The sequence below is a fragment of the Muscardinus avellanarius genome, assembly GCF_963383645.1.
Source record: "Muscardinus avellanarius genome assembly, chromosome: 3".
Lineage (NCBI taxonomy): Eukaryota > Metazoa > Chordata > Mammalia > Rodentia > Gliridae > Muscardinus > Muscardinus avellanarius.
This window is the reverse complement of record NC_137788.1, coordinates 136,788,822-136,813,764: the sequence shown is the minus strand read 5'-3', so window position 1 is coordinate 136,813,764 and position 24,943 is coordinate 136,788,822. Positions and strand designations below refer to the sequence as shown.

Genomic DNA, 24,943 nt, shown 5'->3' with positions numbered 1-24,943 from the left:
GATAGAAAGTTTAACTCACTTATTGTTAAGAAAGCAGGTGGCGCAAGCTTGTAATCCTAATAGTACTTGGGAGGCCGAGACAGGAGGCTCGCAGGTTCACAGCCAGCCTCAGCTACCTAGTAAGGCCTCTGCAACTTAGTGAGACCCTGTTTAAAAAAAAAAAATAGGGCTGGAGTATAGCTTGGAGGTAGAATGCCCCTGGGGTCAATCTCCAGTACTGCCCAAAAAAAAAAAAAAAAAAAGCAAGCAGGTCCATATTGTCATTGGGTTGAAACATATCTTCACCCTTTCCAGGAGGAGTCTGGGCCATAGGGGCCCTAAGAGTCCCCTTGCTGAACGCTATTGAATGTCCAAGCCCTCACAGCAGAAATGTCATTGTTCTGGGGATGCAGTTGAACATTTTAAAGGCCAACTCAGCAGAGAATAGAAAGTCAGTATTCACACTGAAAGTAGAACATCTTAAAGCCCACCCCTCACTCCTCACCCAGACCTTAAACACACACACATAGAGCTACGGATTGCATTTGCGGATGTCTTGGTACAGCCTCAAGCCAAAGAGCTGTATGAGAGGAGGCACACCTACCAGATACAACACAAATAGCTCTCGCTCCGGTTCACTGTCAGGTATGAAAATTGTGATTTTATTTTTGGCTAGATGCAGCTAGAAAGGAAGGTATTTATTGTCCAGACAAAGTCTCCGGCATAGATATTTGAATCTATAACCATATAATCCTGGACTAGTTTGTATATCAGTAACAATGAAACTTATAATAATAATAACATCTGATACTCATTAGATATGTATTTTGTTCCAGTCACTATTCTGTATTTTATCAGTATTATTATTATTTTTTGCAGTACCAGGAATTAAATCCAAGCGTGTTCTACTTATGGGCTACACCCACAGCCCTATTTTTTATTTTATTTATTTATTTATTTATATTTATTTATTTATTTAGTTTACAGGTCTGGGAATGGAACCCAGGGGCATTCTACCTCCGAGCTACACCCACTTACCCTATTTTTTATTTTTTATTTTTTGAAACAGGGTCTCACTAAGTTGTGGAGGGCCTCACTAAGTAGCTGAGGCTGTCCAGGAACCGTGATCCTCTGGTCTCAGCCTCCCGAATGCTGGGATTACAAGCGTGCGCCATCACGCTACGTTCTTCTATTATTTATTTTGAAATGGGTCTCACTAAGTGGTCGAGGCTGGCCTCAAATCTGTGATCCTCCTGTCTCATCCTCTCAAGGACAGGGACTACAGGAATGGACTACCACTCCTGGCTAGTATTATTTAATATTTCCAATAATCGTATGAGATAATTATTATTGTCAATTCATCTTACAGATACAGGAAAGAGTATCTGGAGATCAGGTTTCTGACTAAAGGCTGTAGAACTGGAACGTGTGGAACGTGTTAACCAGCACAAGCCTGCTTGTACTGAAATGCCAGAGACTTTATACTGGGGCCCTTTTGCTGGTGGGACTGCTAACCACTTCACGTTTGTCTGGGCCATGCACAGTTTTGTAAGGAGAGGCTAATGACAACGTAGGGTATTCATTTGGAAGAAATCTTAGGTCAGATCCTTTTTCTCTGATAAGCAAATTTCTGCCATACCAATTAAAAATTACCTATGGATTTATAATTGGTCTTCTTATAGAAATTCTAGAAACCTAATCCAGTGATTTGACTGAGGTAACTTAAAATAGAGGAATTCATTGGTACAGGAGAGGCAGAGTCTTGTGTTACCTGCTGAGACCTGCTGTCAGGACCAGGCCCTTGCTGGGTGAAGATCTGGGGACCCGTTCGCTCTGGTGTCCTCAGAGTTCACCATGAGGAAGGAAGGACCAGGCTGGGTTTCCAGAGTGTCACTTTAGAGACAAGGAAGAGGTTTAGCTTTTCTCAAATGCAACTCGGATTTCCCTTTGTGTGTTATCCGTCTCTCGGATTGCTCAGGTTCCCAGGCCCTGAAACCCTGCATCTGTCTCTCCTCCCCTCCTCTGCTGCACATTGTCCCATGATGCCAAGTGCAGTTCATCATTCCTTGATCTAGCAGCACCTGGCCTTTCTGTAACAGTTACTGTGCTCGCCTCTTCTCCTCTACTCCTGCTAAGAACTGTCTCTGGAGAAGAGCCCCTCTTCTATCACAAGGCTCCTCTGGCCCAGTGTCTTCAGTGGCTGACCACTAATCAAGGGTTTAACCTAGAGTTTGGACTTTGGGGTGAAAGGTGTTTCAGAGCCTAGGGTCTGGCCATGTCCTGGAACGTCAGCTTCAGACACCAAGGCCACTCCCTGGGTTAATAAGAAACCTTGTCCTGAGCATTCTTACATCCCTTCCTTCTCTGCACCAAGACTATGCAGCTGCTGCTTTAGACACACATGTGCCCTCTCATAAAAGTTGGCCCTTCCCCTAAAACAGAGATTGGCAAACTACAGCACCAGGGTCAAGTTCAGCTGCTGCCTTTTGTGGGTACAGAGCTTTATTGCAGCATGGCCGGCCCATTCGTTCACTTATTGTCTAGGAATGCTTTTTCACTGGGCAGCAGAGTGGCTGCAGCAGATCAAATGGCCCAAGGTATTTACCACACAGTCTTTCTAAAACAAAGTTGTGCTGGGTGTGGTGGCACACACCTGTAATCCCAGTACTTGGGAGTCTGAGAAAGGAGGATCGCAGGTTTGAGATCGGCTTCAGCAATTTAAGAGTCTCAGCAACTTTTAGCAAGACCCTGTTTCAAAACAAAAAGTTAAAAAAAATAAAACAGGGGTTGCAGCAGGTGTATTTCAGAGGCAGAGTGTCCTGGATTCAATCCCCACTACCATAACAAATGATCGAATGAAGAAATAAATAAAATAAAATTAAAATGAAAATAAAGATTGCCATTCCTGCTTTAAAGCCCAGCTTAAATACCACCTCCTCCATGCACTTCCTCAGTTTATCCTGTTAGAAGTAATTTCTCCATCCTCTGGTGCTCACCCAGAGCACCTTACCAGTGTTCTCAAAGATTCCCCAAATAGATTTTAAATGTCTTATAGGGCAGGGACTCCCTTCCTTCCTTCCTTCCTTCCTTCCTTCCTTCCTTCCTTCCTTCCTTTTCTTGGTACTGGAGATTGGACCCAGGGGCATTCTACCTCTGAGCTATACCCACAGACCTATTTTATTTTTTATTTTGAAGACACTATGTCTAAGTTACTGAGGTTCTCAACATTGCTGATGCAGGCCTCTAACCTGTGATCCTCTTGTCTCAGCCTCCCAAGTACAGGTATGTAGCACTATGCCTGGCTAGCTCAGGGACCCTGTGTGGTTCAGCTCCATCTCTCTGTGATACCCTGCACACAGTAGGTGTTTATCAGTATCTACTGAAATACTGAATTCTTTGGCTTGAATGTCAAAATCATATAAACAGTAATGTTTTACTTAAAGGAAGCAAACCAGTTCCCAAATTCAGATTATATAAATACTATATAATAAAGAGAATAAAGTCTGATCTAAGAGGCAAGTTTTGCCCCACAGCATGATAAAAACAGTACAACTATGAGAACACACAGTTAATTGAAGGGGTGGGGCTATGTGAAGGCATATTTTCTAAGAAAGAACATGATACTAATTCAGAAATCAGAGAGGAGGAGCGGATCTTCCCCATACTGACTTTTATTGAGTTTGGAATTCCAAGAATAGAGTCTGGCTCTGGGAAAGGGTAGGGTGGAATGAGGAGGTGCCCGAAGGTCTTCTGCTAAAACAGCTGGAGAAGAGCTTCTAAGGCAGCCCACAGGTAGAAGAAGGGCTTTATCTTCAAAGCCCTTGCCAGGGATTCATTACCAAGGGCTAAAGGCTTAAAAGACAAAGAGAAGAATCTGTTTCAAATTCTGCTTAAGAGGAGAAGGAAAAAGTGCGCTCACCTTTCCCTGTGTGAAGGTGAGACCTAGGGAGAGGAGGGCTTGGCTTCCCAGTTCAACAAGCAAGAGTTCCCATTTCTGGAGCTCCGGCCTCAGAGGGGGCGAGAGAGGACTAGGTGAGAGCTGTTAACCGTGGAGAGGCAGGTGGGCTGCCCCAGCTGCACGTAAGACAGCCTCCAGACTGTTGTTTTTCTCAGGTGTAGCTTCTCTTGTGTGCAGTCAACTGTATTTACTCTGTGTTGTGTACACCGATCTCTTCTTGTGGCTTAATTTTCTGATGTGGCAGCTCACGGATCTAACACATCGCAGAAAACCAGACTTTGACTCAAAGAGGAAAGGCTTAAGTGTACTTCCAAGTGGGCTAGGGAGTGGGTGGAGTTAGGGACAGCATCACCCACACTGGAATCACAGATAATGTGTTGGGAGCGGCCACTCTAATCCTGGCAGGAGCCCTGGGAGTGACGGGAGCCCTGCTGAAGAAGACATTGCTGCCTACAGCCGGCTGGGAGGCCGTTATTCCTGTAGGGATGGAGGTGTCAAATCACTGCCATAAAAATCTAGTACCCGGACCGATCAACAGCTGCTTCCTGAATTTGGGGAGAGAGATCCATCAGGTGTAGAAAAGCAGGTGTGGGCACTTTGCATATTTCTGAGACAGAGGATATGATTAAAACAACAACAACAACAACAACAACAACAAAAAATCCAAAACACCCCCCAAAACAAAAACAAACAAAAAGCAAGCCAGGGCTTAACGATTCTCCACAAAATCCAAATACAAACAGGCAAACTCAAAATCTTAATTTTCCAGGGTTACTAAGTGCAAACTAAAAAGCAGAGAATGTGAAATAACAATGGCCATACAGGGAAGGGCAGAGCTGATTCATTTCCTTCTAGCATATCTGAAAGCTGTTCAAGGCAGAGCGGCTGCGAAAGGATAAAAAGAAAGCCCCTGTAAACAGATGTGAGGACACCAGAGCGGTCCTAAATCAAAGGAAGTGCACTGTCAGACACCAGGTGGAAAGTATGTTATACAAAATTAAGTCCAGGAGTGCTAGAACAAACAACAGCATCTCTCCAAGTCACAGCGAGGGGGCATGGTCTCTTTGGCATGCGATCTTTGTTTTGCAAAGATTGGGCTTTGGATAGGAATCTTGAAAGCCTGTGCTGAAGAAAAGGCAAGAACTGAGTCCAAATAAAAAACCCAATACTTAATGACCACCTCTTTCATCTGCCAGCATTGACAAGTAACATTTAGTCAAGAGTCAGAGTATCACTTTCATTTGGTTGTCATTTGACTTTCTCCCAGGGCTGCCATGACCTGCAGCCGGTAACCAGGAGGGTTAAGTATCTTGCCCTGGTTCCAGAGAGTGGAGACCTGGTTGCATGTCACATCACCTGCTTAACCACTTTTCACATCCCCCTAGACTTGCTGAGGAGGATGTGGAGAAGTTGAAACTCTGGGATGAAGATAAAATGGTGCAGCTACCATTCCACTGTGAGGAATAGCTTGGTGGTTCCTCAAAAAGTTAAACAGATCTGGGCATGGTTGTGCATGCCTGTAATCCCAGCACTTGGGAGGGTGAGATAGGAGATTGAAGGTTTGAAGCCAGCCTCAGCAACCTAGTGAGCTCTCAGTAACTTAGCAAGAACTTATTTCAAAATAGACAATTAAAATAATAGGGCTAAGGGTGTAGCTTGGAGATAGAAAGTTCCTAGGGTCAATCCCCAGCACCACAACAAAACAAAACAAAAACCAACAAAAAAACACACACACATTTACAAAGAATTAACATATGACTCCCCAGTTCCACTCCTAGGTATATACCCCAAAGAGTTGCAAGCAGCGATTCAAGTAGGTAGTTGTACACCAAGACTCATAGCACCATTATTCACAATAGTTAAAAGAAACAGCCCAAGTGTCCATCAGCAGATGAATAAAAAAAATATGGTGTGTACATAAAAAGGATAAAATTCTGATAGATGTCAAAACCTGGATAAATCTTGAAAACATTATACTAAGTGAAATAAGCCAGACACAAAAGGCCAAATATGTGATTCTACTTGTGGGAAGTCCCTGGAATAGGAAAATTCATGGAACAGTAGAGGAGAGGCTGTTGGGAGGAGGAATGGGGAGTCATTTATTAGGTAAAGCTTTGGGAATAAAATAAAAAGTTCTGGAAGTGGCTAGCAGTTGTCTAATGCCACTGAATCATACACCTGAAATAGTAAAAAATGGTCATTTTTATGCTTATAATATATAGTTTGCCTAATAAAGAAGGAAAAAAAAAAACACGCTTGAGTTTTTGTTTCTCCCAAATGTTCTACTCTTTTTAAGAGCTGGATACCCTTTCAGAAGCCAGTTCTAGAAGTCTTCTGAGATGTGAAAGTCTAGTGACTAGGATCTAACTGGCAGTGTGGCCCCAGGATCCACAAGGTGAGGGCGGGACACAGGGTGAGGGTGGGGATGGGGATGGAGCAGCGAGGAGGAACAGGGAGGTTGCCAGAAAGCTGGTGAGGATGGAGAAGAGAGACACTCTGCCTCCTTTTTCTTGCAAAAGACCATGGTTGCACACAGAGAATATAGGTTATGAGCAAAGCCTGCACCTGGGCCAAAGTCCTGGCTCCATCACTCAAAAATCGTTGGCCATGAGTGGGTTCCCAGTCACATTGGCTCTGTGACCTCATCTTTAAAAACACAGGTGATGACGTGGAATCCCACCCCATTTGAGTGTCATGAGGACCAAACGGGGGAAGCTGTGGAGCCAGGACTCCAACAGTGTAGTGGAATAGCAGCCCTGGGCCATGAACGAGGTCCCAAGCCTGCAGTGAGCTGAGGGGATGTGCATGCAGACCCCCGAATGGGCGGCACACAGCCCGAGGAGCCTCTGGAGAGCCAGCGCCGCCTTTATTTCATCGACCTCACTCTCCGTATGGTTCCTAGTGGCATGTCTAAGGCTGGCCTGTTTGTCTTCAAGGAGCGCACAACCTCATTGGGAAGAGCACAGACATATAAACAGATAAACTGCAGTAAAATATGGTGGGTGAGAATCCAAAGAAAAAAATCTAACCTTCTTTGCTTTTTCTTTTGCTCTTTTCTTCTTGTGCCATGTATTAAGAAAGCATGCAAGGACTCCGAGTGCCAGAAGGGCAGGTTATGGAAGGAAGTGAGAGAGAGCAACCGGGAGGCACCGCCAACACCCCCAGTGAAACCTTGGAGGTAAACTGGACGAGGGGCTTGGATGGGAGACTAAGAATTTAGACTGAGCTGATGAATGCAAACTGGGTGGTATTTAATCATTCCAACAGCCCTGTAGGCATTTATTAATATTTGGAAACTATCATTCTGAAAGTGATCTGTGATGCTCTGGCACCAAAAGGGACACAGGGATGGGGTTTCTCATCTCAGCACCTCTGAGGCCTGGGGGCTGAGAACTCTGTCCCGTGCACAGCGTACTGTTTAGCAGCCTTCCTGGCCTCCATAGTCCCATTCCTCTGCCCCAGCTGTAGTGATCAAAAATGCCTCCGGTTTGTGGTGAGTGCAAAACAGCCCCCAGTTGAGACCTGCTGACACAGGAAAATGGTCTTCTACCTTGAAAGGACTTTGGAATCACTCAAGGAGTTTAAACGATCCTGGTACCCAGGCTGCACCCAAGACTGGGGTGAGACTCAGGCATTGGCATATCTCAACCATGCCTCAAAAATCAGGCCTCCTGTGATTCCAACGAGTAGCCAGCATCAGAGTCCCTGAACCAAGGAGGTAAGAGAACTAACAATTATGAGATACTACGTGCTTTACACACATTTTCTCATTCAAGTCAGTGGCTCTCTGAAATTTTAATTGCTTTTGTACCTTTACCTTTGGAAGAAATCAAGTCTCAGAATCAAGTTAGGGAACTTGGGGATGGCAGCTCTGCAAAGGCCAGTTTCAATGGGAAGTGCCAGACTGTGAATGGAAGGCCTGGCGAAAGACCAGGGACCAGTAGGAGAAAGGGCAGAGAACCACCACATAAAGCACCACTGTAGGCGCAGTGGTGAAATATCATTGCACGGCTATACCCTGAGGAGGAGGTCAACCCAGGTGTGTGTGTGTGTATGTGTGTGTGTCTCCTTCTAGACAGAAATGAGGGATGCAGAAGCCAAAGGGATGCTCAGTTAGTGCGATGAAGCTGAACAAGGTAGGCTTTTGAGGTCAGAGAAGAAAGGCACACAGTTTTACACTTGAGCTGGTATAATCCTGGGGCCTTCTGGCGGTGGGAATGGAAGGCTCTGTTCTAGTTACCCACTACGAAGAAATCTTTGTTAAGCAGTCATCAGTGAATATTGGAGCCTTGGGGTGAGGTAAACTCATTGCCTTGCTAGGTGACTCGTGTTTGTCCTCCTACTGAATCCTCACATATCTTTAAGAGACAGTGGTTTTGTGTTTGCTTGCCCGTCTGCCCCTGACCCTTGCACATTGGGAGGAGATCTGCTTGCCAAGCCTGCTCAGGGAAGGAAGCTCCAAGTATCCATACTAAGCAACCGTTTATTAGTTACATTGACAACTAAGGATCAATCATCAGACATTCAGAGCAAATAAAAAACAAGGACAAGTTCCAGTAAGAATACTTGCAAAATCTGTTATAGAAGGAAAATTTCTTGCTTTCATAAAAGGTGTTTATCAGATACCGACACAAACATCTGTTAGAAGGATTCCCATGATCAAAAATGAGATAAGGAAGCTGATTATCATTGTAATTATTCTGAAAAAATTTTATAGGTTTTGGCTTCTAAGTGCAACATGGCAAGAAAGAAATTAGAAGGAGAATGACTGAGGGGATGATATGACACTGTTATCTATATATTGGTGTTGGGACCACCATCTATTTGGAAAAAGTTGGTTTCATATCTCATATGACACAAAAAATTAATTTCAAATGTATTAAATTCCATGTTGTTCTTGCACATGTTACTTTGCCGGTGGCAGGATCCCTTTATGCAAAAAGTGAATTTTGCTTTGCAAGATGCTTTTAAAAATGTATTAAATATTTAAATATAAAAGACAACTATAAAAGTAACAGAAGAATGTATTAGAGAATTATTTTATGATGTTGGAGGTAGGCAGGTACTCCTAAGTAAGGAAAATTCATAAATTCAAAATCTACCAACCATAAAACATGATTGGCAGATTTGATTAAATAAAGATTAACTTTTTTTTTTTACTACAGAGTAATAAATACTATAAACGGAGTTTAAACCCAAGATAAAGACTAATATTTTCAAATGATATGAGCAGAAAATGGTTATTACTCATAATATACCTGAGTTCTCTAGACTTCCAGGAAGATGGCGACTGAGAAAAGCAGCATTTACGAGTCCTGCTAACACTTGATCTCTATTGCCACAAAATCAGTGCTTTTCATAGCCAGAAAACACTATCAGCAGAGAAATAAAAAATGTAAACACAAGGGACAGAGAAAAAGAAGACTAGAAGAACAACCAGAGACCAGAAAAGAAACCAGCCCACATTGTGGAGCCACACCGGTGCCATCATACAGCACAGCACCAGGATCCAGAGAGGAAAGGTAAACAAGGAGCTGAAGTGAGCAGCTGCGAATCATTCAGGTGTAATTCAGCAGTTCTTTCAGCGCAAAGAATGTCTAAAACTCCCAGTGGCCAAGCTCATTATGCCTTCTAGAGACTTAGAACGGAGCTCAAATCCAGAAAAGAAATACGCCAGCCTCACGGCCGAGGGCATGGCAGTGGCGCCATATTGACAGCAGTGGTGGCAAGTTCACCACGCTCGTGACAGCTCCAGATCAGTGCGAACAATAACTGTAAGTGAAATTGTGGTGGAGAAATCCCCAGGGATTTGCGCAGCTTTGATAATCTCCCTGGGTCTGAGATTTTGCAGTCCAACCCAGTGAAGGAGTAGTGGTGGCAAAGTTACCACACCCTAGTCGCAGCTCCTTGTGAGAAAATGCCCAGCTTCGCAGCCCCATAGTCTCGCGCAGCCTCAATTAACTCCCTGGGTTTGAGACTTTACGATACAACCCAATAAAGGAGTAGTAGCAGCTGAGATTACCGTAAACTCGAGATCTAGAGCACCCTAAGTGAAGTCGTGGTGACCCGAGGAAGAACCCAGAGAAGGCACAAACTTCTGAAATCATGGGAAAGAGGAATAATAATAGAGCAATGAATGCCCACAACCCCATAATATCAGAACCTGATAACACAGAAATTCAGAGATCTCTAGAACATCCAGTCAGGAATATAACTGTAGAAATAATACAGGACTTTCAAAAAGAATTTAGAGAGAGTCTAAAAGAAATAAAAGATGCAATTATTGAAGTAAATGCATCAATTCAAACTATAAACAATCGATTAGACCACATGGAGAACAGAATCTCGCTCCTAGAAGATGATCACCCCAAAAATGAATGCATAATTTATCTTAGGAAAAAAATCCGACAGCAGGAATCTGACACTGAAGAAATATGGGCCCACTTTAAAAGAGCTAACCTAAGAATAATCAGAATAGAGGAGGGAAAGGAAGGTGAAACTAAAGGGATCAATAATCTCTTCAAAGAAATAATAGCAGAAAATTTTCCAAACATAGAGCAAGAGGTTGATACACAGGTCCAGGAAACTTATAGAACTCCCTTTAGACAGGATCAGAGAAAAGGTTCCCCACACCACATATTTGTCAAAATGAACAATGTAGAAGCCAAGCAGAGAATCTTAAAGGCAACAAAAACAAAGGGCCAAGTGACATTCAGAGGCAAACCAATTAGAATCACTCCAGACTTCCCAAACCAAGTCATGAGAGCCAGAAGGGCTTGGAGTAACATATTCCAAACTCTGAAAGAAAACAACTTCCAGCCAAAAATTTCCTACCCAGCAAAACTATCTATTAAATTTGATGGGGAAATAAGAAGCTTCCATGACAAACAGAAAGTGAAGGAATTTATGTCTTCAAAACCAGCGCTAGAGAAAATACTCAGAGATTAACCACAAAGAAGAAATAGGTAATACACACCAGAATCAGAGAAACAAGATTTTCCATCCAGCAGACAACTAAGCAAAGAAGAATAAACAGTATTTCAAACAGAAATAAAATCTTAACATGTTAGGAATTAAAAGTTATCTCTCAAATAATCACACTGAATGTAAATGGCCTCAATTCCCCAAAAGAAAGACATAAAGTGGCAAAATGGATTAAAAACCAGAATCCATCCACCTGCTGCTTACAAGAAACACACTTTACAAGTAAAGAGAGTAACAAACTCAAGGTAAAGGGCTGGAGCAAGTTAATTCATGTTAAGTAGCCATCCTAACAAATGTAAAGTAGCATTTTACTATAGTTTTTATTTGTATTTCCTTAATGATTACTTATATTATGATAATGATGAGTGATATTCATGTGTTTATTGGTTATATAAAAATCTTTGGAGATTCATTATCTATTTTAGTTTTTACCTATTTCTAAATTGTATTTTTTGCTTTTATTGTTGCTAATTTCTAGAATTTCTATTTGGAATATTAATATACCTTCAGATATAGCATTTGGAAATATTTTATCCCATTCTATCAGTAACTTTTAATTCTGTTTACATTGTATTTGGATGTACAATATTTTTCTATTTTTTATGAAGTTTGTTGTATATTCTTTTGTTGCCTGTGCCTTTGGAATCATATCCAAGAAACCACTGCCAATTTCAGTGTTGTGAAGTTTTATGACCCAGGCTTTCTTCTAAAAGTTTGTCGTCTTAAGATTTACATTTAGGTCTTTTATCTATTTTGAGTTAATATTTGTATATGGTGTTAGGTAAGGGCCCGATTTTATTCTTTTTCATGTAGTTATTAGTTTTCAACAACATTTAGTGAAAAGATTATTATTTCCTTCATCAAATGTTCTTGGCAACCTTGTCAAAAATAACTTGACCATATATGGAAGAAAAAAACATATCAAAGTTAATCAGGAAAACAAGCATGGGAAGGAGGGATGGGGAGGGAAAGGTTAGGGATTGGGTAGGGGCTGATTGGGTGATGTGTGCGTGTATATCTCCACAAGTTTTTTTTTATCCCATTAAGATGTATGACTACAATGCACCAATAAACATTTATTTAACAAAAATTTATATATACACCTGAGTTCTTAAAAACCAGTAAGAAACTACAAACAACTTAAAAATGGCAAAACTCATGGGAGTACAAAGAACAATAAAAGTCGGCAGTCAGAAAGCAAACAAAAAGATTTATATACTGAAGAGTAAGCACATTTATAATATTTAGTGTTGGTAAGGGTGTGGAGAAAGGGTTCTTAGATGTACTTCTGGTGGAAGTGTAAATTGGAACTACTCTGAAGAGAAATTTTGCTTTATCTTTCAGAATTTTAAGTGTGCCTCTTATTTGACCTATGAACTCTACTTCTAGGAGTCTATCCTACAGAAATATTTATATAAGTCTGAAAGGATATATGTATGAGGACATTTCATGGAAGCATTACTTGTTAGAGAACCTTTCTTCGGGTTTTCTTATCCAAAAATTCGCTGTTTCTTCCAGAAACAACTTTTCCAGTTATTTACCTTGGGATTTCTTATTCATCTCATAGGCTTCTAAAAAATGTCTAGTGATCCTTGGTTGTCCATTCACGTTATTTTCAGTGATATTTCAGTAAATATCCACTGATATTTAAGATAAGAGTTATGAGAAGGCTGCCTGAGAATCCAGTATTATAGCTTATTAATAGGCCAAGTTCCAGAGAGCGAGGGAATAGGGTCCCAGTTAATAATGGAGCCTTTCTCCAAATTCAGAATCAATATTGATGGCTGTACTTGCAGCATCAACCCCTCACCTATACTTCTCTTCAGTTTCTGGATGAGGAGGTAGATGCTGGCATTCTGAGTGTGTGCGCCGGTAGCAGGGAGTGCCTATTCCATCTCTAGGTTTCTTCACTTCTCTCCCATTTTTTAGGGGAAATCAAAGATTGGCATAGTTCAATCGGTTCAGCTTACTAATGTCATTATGCAGCCTTCAATTGGACCTGCTGCCTCCCAGGCCCAGTGGCTCCTGGGCTCTGTCTTGCTGACCCGTCACCATCACAGTCGCCCTGGATACCGGCCCATGACATCCACTACTCTGCCCTATCACTGAACCTTTTGCCATCTGTTTTATGCCTTTTAGAAATTTGTTAAAATTACTTGTGCACCGATGCTCCCCATTCCAGCCTGCTTAGTGATTGTGGGTTATACACATCTATAATTTTTATTCTTCTAGTATTATTTTGATGGGATCTTGGGAGAAAGGTAATAAAAAAAAACCACATATGTTCAATCTGCCATCTTGAGCCAAAAAATATTAGAAAACTAGAAACAATGTAAACATCCCTCAATAGAGGCATACCTGAATAAATTATATCTGCTGAGTGGAATACTCTGTACTATAGAAATAATAAGTTAACTCTATAGGTATTGATATAAAATGATGCCCATTATATAGTACAAAAATAAGGAAACATTAAAAAAGTATGTGTAATAATATAATTTTTAGAAAATATACACTTTCACTTGTACAAAGGGCTAGAGAATGAACACCAAATTTTTTTTTTTTGTGTGTGTGTGGTACTGGGGATGGAACCTAGGGGCATTCAGCCTCTGAGCGACACCCCCAGCCCTAATTTTTATTCTTTATTTTGAAACAGGATCTCACTGAGTTGCAGAGGGCCTCACCAAGTAGCTGAAGCTGGCTTCAAACCTACGTAATCCTCCTGTCTCAGCCTCCTAAATGCTGGGATTACAAGAATGTGCCACCACGCCTGGCCGACACACTAAATATTAAAAGTGGTTATTTACCTGTCTTTACACTGGAAGGTATAAAGATCAAGTGTAGGATTAGCATGAAGAGAGAATATCATATTATCTGAAATTTTTATAATGCACATGAAAAAAAACTGGGATTGTCATTCAAACAGAAGATACCACATTATTTAACCATTTTAATCTCTCATATAGAAAGCTGCTTATCTAACAAAAGTTTGCAAATTATAGAGAAATATATAATACTTCTTGATTTTCATAAATGCTGATAATTCTTATTAAACTTTCATGAGAACATGCTTTATAGAAGTAAATGTATTGCCAGTTTATTTTTAAGATTGCAGATCTTCACAAATTCCTCCCACATCTCCAACTCCACGACAATGTAACATGTTGGCAGGTGGTCCTGTCCTGAATAATCAATTTCTGCATGGTATGCTTTTATGTCTGATTCCTTAACTTTTGTATAATGACATTAGGAAACTGAACCGACTGAACTACGCCAAACTTGGATGTTTCAGCTAAAATAATTTTACAATATCTTATTAAGGAAGAGGCAAGTAATATAAACTGTCAATCATTTTAGTAACATGAGATTGAACCCTTTTCCCCAAATAGCAGGATTGAGAATGGTTCACATACAAAAGCGAGAAATTAGAGCTTAACAACAGATCATAAAAAAATGGTTTAAATCTTTCCCATTAAAAAAAAAAAACTAGGAATCTAAAACCCACCAAAGAGTCTAAAATTTGGAGGATGTAAACAAATTCAAATAAACTCTGAACTTTGGAGCTCAAATGAGATGAATACATATCTTATCTCCTGAAATATGAGCACCATTAAAAGTCAGGTTTCTTCAGCTTTACACTGTGAAGCGGTGGGCTGGCTTCTTTCCCCAGCTCTGAAGGGCCTGTCGTCTGGTGAGTGGTGGCGGGGCAGGGAACAGATTCAGGCCTGTAGGGGTACAAGGCTAACAGGACAGTTCTTGTTGGCCAACCTGAGTTAAGTTTAATGTGCCATCACTTTGACATATTAACAAAGTGCCTGGCATTCACGCCTTCTTCTATTTAGTTTTTAATTTTTATATTTCAATTTTTATACCCAACTATAATTGTATCCTTAGTAAATAACTCCACATCCTCTTTGCCTCCAGCAAAGAAAATAATGTGTAGTTTTAAAAGGCAGAAGACCATTATCTAGAAATGCACATTCGTATGGTTTAACTTCTACTATAATTGAGTAGCCTAGAGTAAGATATTTAAATATTAAAGGCTTTAGAAAATTTTCTAGAATGAGGTGATTCAACTATCATCTCTAACCGTAATGATACAAGAATACAAGTCTGTTTTTGTTTTTTGGGCTTTTATTTGTTGTTGTTGGTACTGGGATTCCTGGAAGCCCTTCTACCTTCGGGCTACACTCCCAGACCTATTTTATACTTTTATTTGGAAACAGGGTCTCTTAAGCCAGCACGGCTGGCTTCGAACCTGCGTGATCCTCCTGTCTCTGCCTCCCAAGCCCGGGGATTCCAAGCGTGCGCCACCACGTCCGGCTGCAAATTGACTTTTAAAATGGACTTCAAGAGCAGGAAATTTGGAAGATAAAGTGAGTGAGGTAAAAAGAACGCTACTGTGCACTTGAAAAGGTACATGTTACAGTAAATTGCAATTCAATTTTATTTTATTTTTTTGCAGTACTGGGGATGGAACCCAGGGGCATTCTACCTCTGAGCTACACCCCCCTCAGTCCTATTTTTTATTCTTTATTTTGAAACAGAGTCTCACTGAGTTGCAAAGGGCCTCGCTAAGTAGCTGAGGCTGTCCTCGAACCATGATCCTCCTGTCTCAGCCTCCCAAGTATTGGAATTACAAGCGTGCGCCACCACGTCTGGCTGCATCTCAGTTTTTAAAAATGGAAGAAGCCGGGCATGGTGGCACATGCTTGTAATCCCAGCATTCGGGAAGCTGAGGCCAGAGGATTGTGGTTCACAGACAGCCTCAGCTACTTAGCGAGACCCTTTGCAACTCAATGAGACTTGTTTAAAAAAAAAAGACTAAAAAATAGGGCTTGGGGTGTAGCTTGGAGGTCAAATGCCTTTGGGTTCCATCCCAGGTACCTGAAAAAAAAAAATAGAAGGAAAAACAGAGTATCTGTAATGGTTTGGATTCAGAATGTCCCTGTAGCCCTCATAGAAACAAGGTAGCAATTTTGGAATCAGGGTGTTGTACTCTCATCAGTGGATAGATCCATTGTAACAGACTTAATGGGTGGTAGCCTAGGCAGGGGGTGTGTGGCTCATCGGGAGGAGCAGAGCCTGTGTGTGCTGTTCCTTTCTCCACTTCCTGCCACCATGCCCTGAGATGCAGACACTGGCCTCACATGGACTCAACCCAGAATTTCTTTTCTTTTCTTTTCTTTCTTTTTTTTTTTTTTTTGGTGGTACTGGGGGTGGAACACAGAGGCTTTCTACCTCTGGGCTATGCTCCCAGACCCTTTATTTTTTAAAAATATATTTTGTTTGGAAACAGGGTCTCACTAAGTTGCTGTAAGCCTCACTAAGTAGCTGAGGCTGGCTTCGAACCCGTGCGATCCTCCTGTCTCAGCCTCCCAAGCCTGAAGACTATAAGCGTGTGCCACCACGCCCGGCTAACCCAGAATTTCTAATAAAACCATAAGCAAATAAATCTTCCTTTCTCTAAGTTGTATGTCAGATCTTATAAATTATATCAGTGAGAATGCTGACCGGGGCAGCATGCCAGATGATATAAGTGCTACAGACAGAAGCTCACATTTGTCACCCCCAGGACCCCCTTTCTCTACAGCCTGCTCTGCTGTGTCTACACTGCCTCTTTGTCCACATGGCATCACATAACACTGTCATGGGATCTATGGATTTCTCATGCACCTCATGGCCTCTGGACATTTAAGTTGAACTTGACCTTCTGAATGACCCTTCCATTGGCTCTTCTCCCTCGGCTTCCTCTCTCCTCTTCATCTCTCTAACTGGGAGAATTTTTTTTTTTTTTGGTAGTACTGGGGATTGAATCCAAGGGCATTCTACCTCTGAGCTGCACCCCAGCCCTCTTATCTTCTTATTTTGAAATAGGGCCTCACTAAGTTGTGGAGGGCCTCACAAGTTGCTGAAGCAGGTTGTAAACCAGCGATCCTCCTGTCCCAGCCTCCAAAGTACTGGGATTACAAACATGCATCCTCATGCCCAGTGGAAAATTTTACTTCATAAAATTTTGACATCTTGATGAATTCTCTGAGACAAAAGAAAGGCGGTGGACATTTGCCTAATGAGTGTCAGGGGATGTGCTAAACATCTCTTGTCCTGTTGTTTCTCAAGACTCATAAGGTTAAGATCCTTATTCCCGTACTCTAGATGAAGAGGCCAAGGCTCTGGGAGCTGTTTGGATTCAAACACCCAGTGAATATTCACTCAGAAAATCGATTTTATCTTTAGGAGTACAGTCTGAAAACTGCTTATAGAACACGGCTAATTATAACTAGGAAAAATTTACTAAAAGCACTAAGAAGCTAGTCAAAAGTGGCTGGTGCCACTTTAAAAAGTAAAAAAGTGATTTTCTGGTGCATTTGAGTACAATACTATTTCAAATAATCCCTGGAAGAGCATTTTCCATTCTCGGAGACAGGATGTTTATGAAGATATGATCTCATAAAAGTACAAAGGAAAGGAGGAAAAAATATATTTTTTTGACTATTAAAAATAATAGCTGCTCATTGGGAAACTAGGTCTTCTGCCATTTTGGTGGCTCCTGGATTTGCCAGAACAAACTTAACAGTTTTTTGCTTTAATGGGGTTTGTCTTAACATCTCCGGTCAACTGTGTGGAGCACAAATATTTTTAAAAAGAGCTCCACAAAGGCCAAAGAGGGGCGTATCTCTCAAAGCACACCCGGACACGGTTCACCAAGATGTGCTGCATGCAAGCGGAACTCTTGAAATACACATGGGTGTGACACAGCACGCCCAGGGTATTGTGGACGACACAGAGACACCAAGCATAAGGTGTAAAGTCCCGGAATGAAAGGCAGTGTGCAGACACAATGCCAGCCCACCACAACACCTCGACAACCACACCGAGCCCTTAGCAACCTCAAGACTATAATCATCAGCACCTGAGACTCAAAAGTCCGCAGCGTAGTTGGCCAAGGAGCCTTGCCACCATGCCATTCTGACCACTGATAATGAGGTTCTAGTTGAGCACTGGTTAATGTCAGGTCTGAAGAACAGGAGGACCAGACTTGCAACTGACCGGGACCCGAGACAGGGACACAGCCAACTCATCTTCATGGTAAATGAGCTCCTCAACCCACTTCCCAGGTTGTACTAATCTCTCTTTCTGCTCTAAAATATCACAAGTTGTATGAGGTTTGTGTGGAGTGTTAATGATTAAAGAGCTTGTCTTGGTCACGACTGCGATAAACATTCTTGAAATGACTGGAGCTGTGTTTTGGTTGTTTTCCATGATCTAAGTCTGCTCAGAATATCAACAAAACCAATTAAAGTTAATTTTGGCTGCATTGGTTGCGTGGGGAGGGATGATCTGCAGGGTCTGGAGGTCGTGGGTCTGGGGTTCTTCTAGGGTGATTCTGATACTTCGAAAAGTGAAATTAATGGTCTTTCAACTATTTCAACTGCTGATAGCTACATGGCCAAAGTGAACTGGAGGAACTCAGGTTTCTGAGACTGCTGGAAGGTATGCTGTCTTGATAGATTACTATGCCTGGAGGTACATTAGGTTCCAGTCTCAGCTCTACCTCTTTCTTCTTGCTGTGTAACCTCCTTGTGCCTCTTTCTTTCTCTGTATAATGGGACTAAAATTAGTTCCTCTGCCCTAGGAAGGAGGAGAAGGTTCTATAGGATTTTATACAGGGACAATACTTAGAATATTGCCTGGCACAGTTTCTTGTTAGATAAGTTCCTGTTCAACAAATAATTTTAAAAATAAAGAGACTGCTGTTCATTAAATGATTTTACAAAATGACTCCCTTATATTATTTCCTTAACTGACTTGTGTATACTTACATGAATTGGAAATTGGTAAAAACCAATTTTTTTTTGCAAATTTGAATAGAATAAAATAGTCTGGAAACCCATAAAATAATATCAACAAAGATCTCTTTTTGCAGGAAAATAGATGAAAAATAGCCTTCTGATATTGATGATATTGCCCATAATCATTACTGAGGATTTCTACAGCTGTCCAGAAGATATACGTACTGCTAATGTAGAGGCCTGTTGCCCCAGGTAGACGAAGTAAAAGGAAGAAAAGAATAACTATGGCTTTAGATTTCTGGGAAATAAATATCTACACAGAATCTTCAGCTGCCCCTCACCACCTCAAAGTCCCGCAGAAGAAAGACAGACAGACCTACTAGTTCTGTAAAGAGCACTTCCATCAATTTAGTCTACTGTCCATTCCATAACCCTGTTTTGCTCAGGAGAAGCAAAGGCCAGTTTAAATGTGTTGAGAATAGCTGGGCGTGGTGGCGCACGCTTATAATCCCAGCATATGGGAGGCTGAGACAGGAGGATCGAGGTTCGTAGGCAGCCTCAGCTACTACTTAGTGAGGCCCTTTGCAACTCAGTTAGACCCTGTTTCAAAATAAAGAATAAAAAATAGGGCTGGGGGTGTAGCTTGGAGGTAGAATGTCCCTGGGTTCCATCCCAAGTACCACACACACACAAAAAAATGTGTTAAGATTAAACATTTAGTTACAAGAAGGGATTTTTATTCCCATTCTTCACCCATGCTTTTCATTTCAAGGAGTGTGCCAAGTGGAATCTGGGCATTTCCCCAGTGGCACTTTCTGCGCATTCTAGGACCTTTGGACACCCCAGTGTCCATCTCATGACCCTGGAAGAAATACATCAACTGGCAGCAACAGATGGTCTCCTCTGGACAAAGACCAAGCTTACCCAAATAGTTGTTGCTCTTGTACATCTCAGTGATGTTGATTTTTGTGGCTCCTTGGGGAATCTCCACAACGCGGTGGTAGCCCAGGCTGGTGAGGGCATGCTTGAACACCCCCGACACGACTTGGCAGCCCGTGTTGTCACCTCCACAGACCCCACATTTGTCCACGACTTTGTCAGAGCCCAGGTAGTCATCACAGCCAATGCTCTGCAAAGAAAGAGAAAAGACTCTTGTAGCTTGTACCAGGAGCATCCAGGCAGGGAGATAGAATAGACTGCAGATCTCTTGATATGACTCAAAATGACCTTCCCCCGCCCTCTGCCCCTGTAGATGAACAAGCTCGTGCTTGGCTTCACTCAGTAGATACGTACAAAGCATGTGCCCTCCTTTTCTAACTCTTTGAAAAAATATAAAGCGAGGTGTGGTGGCACACGCTTGTAATCCCAGCATTTGGGAGGCTGAGACAGGAGGATCGTGGTTTGTGGACAGTCTCAGGTACTTAGAGAGGCCCTCTGTAACTTAGTGGGACCCTGTTTCAAAATAAAGAATAAAAATATAGAACTGGGGGTGTAGCTTGGAGGTAGAATGCCCCTGGGTTCCATCCCCAGCACTGCAAAAAAGAAAAAAAATTACATATTTCAAGGCTAGGGTGGGGGCCACAGACAATATACAAGATCGGTAAATGAAATAGTGTGTTTGGTGGTAGTAAGTGACCAGGAGAAAAATAACACCATGAAAAAGAATAGGGAGCAGGTAGGGGCGTGACATGCATTTGCACAGAACAGACAGAGAGGTTGCTCTGCAAATCTCCACAGGACCACAGATGGTCCTTGCTGGGAGTTTCATACAATAAGTACCACACCTAAAATTGAGGATTGCCTCCAAGTTTTCTGTTCTGAGTTACAGAATCTATGAATACACAGCAAAATACTCCACAAAAGCAATGTTCCTTGGCCTCATTTCTTAGGAAACTAAATACAATTTATTTGAAATCTGAATTTCCACTGGTGACTGGCTCTGGAGAGCTGAGCAGCAGGACTTTTGGTTGGTTACAACCCCCAAAAAACTTTTATTGGAGCAAAAGACCAGGAGCATCAACAGACAGGATGGCAAGCTTCTAAATGATGGAGCACTCTTTGTGCGGTCTCTCTCATTTAAGGGGATTTTGCTGCTGCTGAATTCCGCCCCCCCCCCAAAGAATCTTCCCGTTATTCTTTTCCTGATCTTTTGCTTTACACCCAACTGCACCCCACCTCTGTCCTTTTTGGGACAATTTTATTTTGCATTTTAAAATATCAAACTTTGAGCCAGGCGTGGTGGCGCACATTTGTAATCCCGGTGCTTGGGAGGCTGAGACAGGAGGATCGCCCAGGTTCGAAGTCAGTCTCAGCTACTTAGTGAGGCTCTCAGCAACTTAGTGAGACCCCTGTTTTCAAATAAAGTATAAAATAGGTCTGGAAGTATAGCCTGGAGGTAGAAAATCCCCTGGGTTCCACCCCAAGTACCACCAATAAATAAATAAATAAAATATTAAACTTTGGAAAAGAATGGAATGCTCTTCATGGAATCTCCTTCCACTTCAGGAACTAATTCCATAGGGCTCATCATCATGCTTCCTGAATCCAAAATTGGGACACATGGTCTGAACAAAGAATTCTGTCATATTTCTGTAGACAGATGGAAGTGAGCAGAATCTTGTTTGGATGATGAAATGTTGGGATTATAGGATTATGCACTGGGCTACGGGGATCTAGACAGATGCTAGAAATCAGAATGGTATTCTAAAACTCATGTTCTAAGACATATGTTCACAGACTCATAGGCTTGTCTTGCTTCTCTGAATTCCAAGAACAATCATGGGACCACTCTCGGGCCAAGTGGTCAGCAAACCCTTCAAAGCCCACTTTTATTTTGTAAATAATCCTGAGCCTGTTTATGTGGGTCCTACAGGTCAAATCCTGTGGGTAGGGTCAAATCAAATGGTATTCATTCACTCTTGCCCCTCTAACGTCATGTTGATTGACATCTTTCTGCAAGCACCGTACTTCTACATTATTGCTTCCATATTCCGAAACGCACATCAGTCCATCAATCATAATTGGCCTCTCTTCACAAATGGCTTCTCTGTAAAACATTATTTCTGACAATAACAGAACATCATCCCAATGTGTCCATCCACATCCAATTAGCCTTTCAAAATGCCATGTTTGGTATGTATTTCTCCTCTCTTAAAAATATTTCTTGTCCCTACCCTATGCACATTTTAGCAGAAAATGTCTACCATGCATAATTTCCATACCCCATCTGCCTTGGATTCTCCCTCGCTTGCAAACAAGGAAATGCTTCCAGCAACAAAAGTTTTGGAGACTAGAACTCATGCCGCCAAAACAAGCTTATACTCATGTAAGGAGATGCTTTTCACTGTCACTGATAGGGAAGATGGACAGAGAAGCTGATGGGTGACATCTCACCCTCCTCCCCCTTCCCAGTCCCTGGTCCATTCCTGCTAACCCTGGACTCAACTTGTCCCAGACTGAGCTCATCCTCATGACCCCTATAGGTACAGGGGACATGTATACAAAGACATAAAAGTAGGAAGAACTAAGCATGCTCACAGAATGACCAGGCTAAAGGGTAGGGTGGTTGGGAGGGATGAAATGAAGCTCGAGGAATTCAGCTGAATTTTTCAAGAATATGGTTTGCCGAGGTAAAGAATTAAAACTTTATCCCATGGAATCAGCAACTATTGAATGTCTAACGGATGAGAGCGCCATATCAGACCTGATTTTCAGGTGACAACTTTGGCTGCAGTGTAGAGTGGGTCCTGTCTACAGTGGGGAGAACGGACAGACAAGTGAGTTTCTCTTAACAGTGGGGGAAAGAGGAGATTTCAAGAATGAGCAAAAGACACCAGAAATGAAATGGAGATCATATCAGTCCTCAGCCCCTGCTCAGATAGAATGAGATCATCATGAGGAAATGACAAACACGCATCACTAAAGACAACCAGATACTGACGAAGTGCTATTTGGTTTTGTGAATCAGACATTATATTAAAGTACCAAGCAGAGTTTGATGGAGCCTGCACCGGATTTCCTGCACAGCACGGTCATTCTGGAGGAATCAAGGTGCAGGGAGGGTGGCTACAGCTGTTTCTGGTAAATGTCTACACATCCTGGGAGTTGGCTTCTGGGGAGGGTGTGGTTGCACAAGTGATGCCCAGAACTAAAGGTCATCCTGTCCTCTCAGAGGACATCCTGGACGCCGAGTGCCCAAGTGGGCCTTTCAAGGGAGAGATCAGAACAGGGGTGCACGAATCTTCCCTGACGTGTGAAAAGAAAACCATTAGAACACCCTTCAAGAATTCTAGTGTCTTTCCAGGTTCCCGAGAGGCTGAGTTGCTATGGAGTCACAAAATACCCTGCACCCATCTCATGACAGAAGAAGAATGAGAACTGGGAAGACATGTACTTAAGACCTTTACTATTACCTCCAAGGCTACAGGCAAATTACATATGTGGCAATGTCCTGTTTCCTGTTGTAAGAGTCATATGAGTTAATGAGAGAAAATCTGGATTGGCTGAAGAAATTACCTTTGGGCTAAGATCTGATTATCAAGAAAGACCAGCCATGACCAGCTCTTAACATGCAAACGTGTATTTTATCATTGATGTTACTGAGTGACGACACCAGGCAGGTCATCTGGAACCTCCAAGCTAAATCAGACACAGGTCCTCCCTTTGGAAATGTAAGTCTAATGGGCAACTAGACAACACACACACACACACACACACACACACACACACACACACACACACCACACACTCTCATAAAGCCAGCAGGCAATGTAGAATCACTGCATTCTCTGCGCCATCCTGAGACAGGATCAAATCTCTTTTAGAAAGATGATAATAATTATTATACATAATTATCACACATGTTAATATTGATCACATATAATGTCTGGAGGGTGTTGCAATTCCCCAGCCTGAACTAGGGTGACAGGGGATGGAGAGGTGGATTTGAGACAAGCTTAGAACACAATGCGGAGAGGGGGAGTGAGCGTGGATCTTCCTTTTCCCATCATCTTCCCCAACATCATTGTGTCCAACTCCTCAGAATCTTTACCATATTTTCAGGGCCTCTCAACATCTATTTTTCCTCATTTAATCTTAAAAGCAGTCTACGGGATGCTGAAGACTGCAGGGAACTAAGACTTAAAGGTTAGCTAGTAACTTGCCCATGGCCATGCGGCTACTAGAGGAAGAGCTTGGATTTGAACCCAAGTCCAAAACCAAAGCCCATGTTTTTAAGCATTATGTAAAGATCAAAGGTCAAAGAATCAGTGGTCATGCCAAGGATTCTGTCTTTGCTGAAGGGGCAGATGGTAGCAGTGACCTAGGTGCAGAGAAGAAGTTCAGAACACTGGGGAGGGCTTGGCCCAGCAATGCTGGCTGTCTCCTCCTTTTCTCATATTGTGAAGGATTGACCATGTTAGGCTTCTCTTCTATACCAGCTGTTTTTTTTTTTTTCTTTCCAGTACTGGGGATGGAATCCAGCGGTATTGTGCCTCTGAGCTACAACCCCAGCCCTACTTTTTAGTCTATTTTTGAAAAGGGGTCTCCCTGAGTTGCGAAGGGCCTCGCTAAGTAGCTGAGTCTGTCTGCAAACCATGATCTTCCATTCTCAGCCTCCCGAATGCTGAGATTACAAGAGTGCGCCACCACACTTGGCTTGTTTTAATGTTATCCTTTACATACAGCAATGAGTAAATATTTTAGCTCATCTTCCCGTTATGTGAATTTCTTATTTGATAACTTTTATTTTGAAACAGATGGAGTCACGCAAAGTTGTGAAAAAGTATAGGGAGTTTTAGTGACTTTCCATCCCGCTTCCCCTAGGAATCCTATCTTCCTAACCATAACAGGGTCAAAGCCATGTATACCACTGACCTCAGTGTTAAACCAGTATCTCAAGAGGAGACCTTATTTGGCTTTTGTCAGTTTTTGTAGACACTTCCCTGATCTATGATTCTATGGAATATCATCACATGGGCAGAATGCACACCATATTACTTTCTTTAAAGTAGATGATATTCTCTTTCAGAACACTGCCGTGCAACTGATGAGCACCACTGATGTCACTTAACAGAAGAAGTGGTTTGGAATGAGGGAAAGAGTGTTGAACTGGAAACCAGGAAGCCTGGGGTGCAGTCCTGGCTTGTCCCTGATTTGCTGTGGGAAGCTGAATGGGTCGCTTTTCTCTGGGGGTGCTGAACAGTTCTGCCCCCCTGCAGACCTTTTAGGA

General features: G+C 42.2%; 1 protein-coding gene across 1 annotated transcript in view; it reads right to left on the bottom strand.

Annotated features, from left to right (window-relative positions):
* Positions 1-24,943, bottom strand: part of THSD4 (thrombospondin type 1 domain containing 4) — a gene marked incomplete at both ends in the record, with an annotated part of 230,247 nt that overhangs the window by 90,895 nt on the left and 114,409 nt on the right. The window contains one exon of the mRNA XM_080691810.1: positions 19,639-19,843. Within this exon, the coding sequence (XP_080547936.1) occupies positions 19,639-19,843 (205 nt within the window). The remainder of the gene's footprint in view (positions 1-19,638; positions 19,844-24,943) is intronic.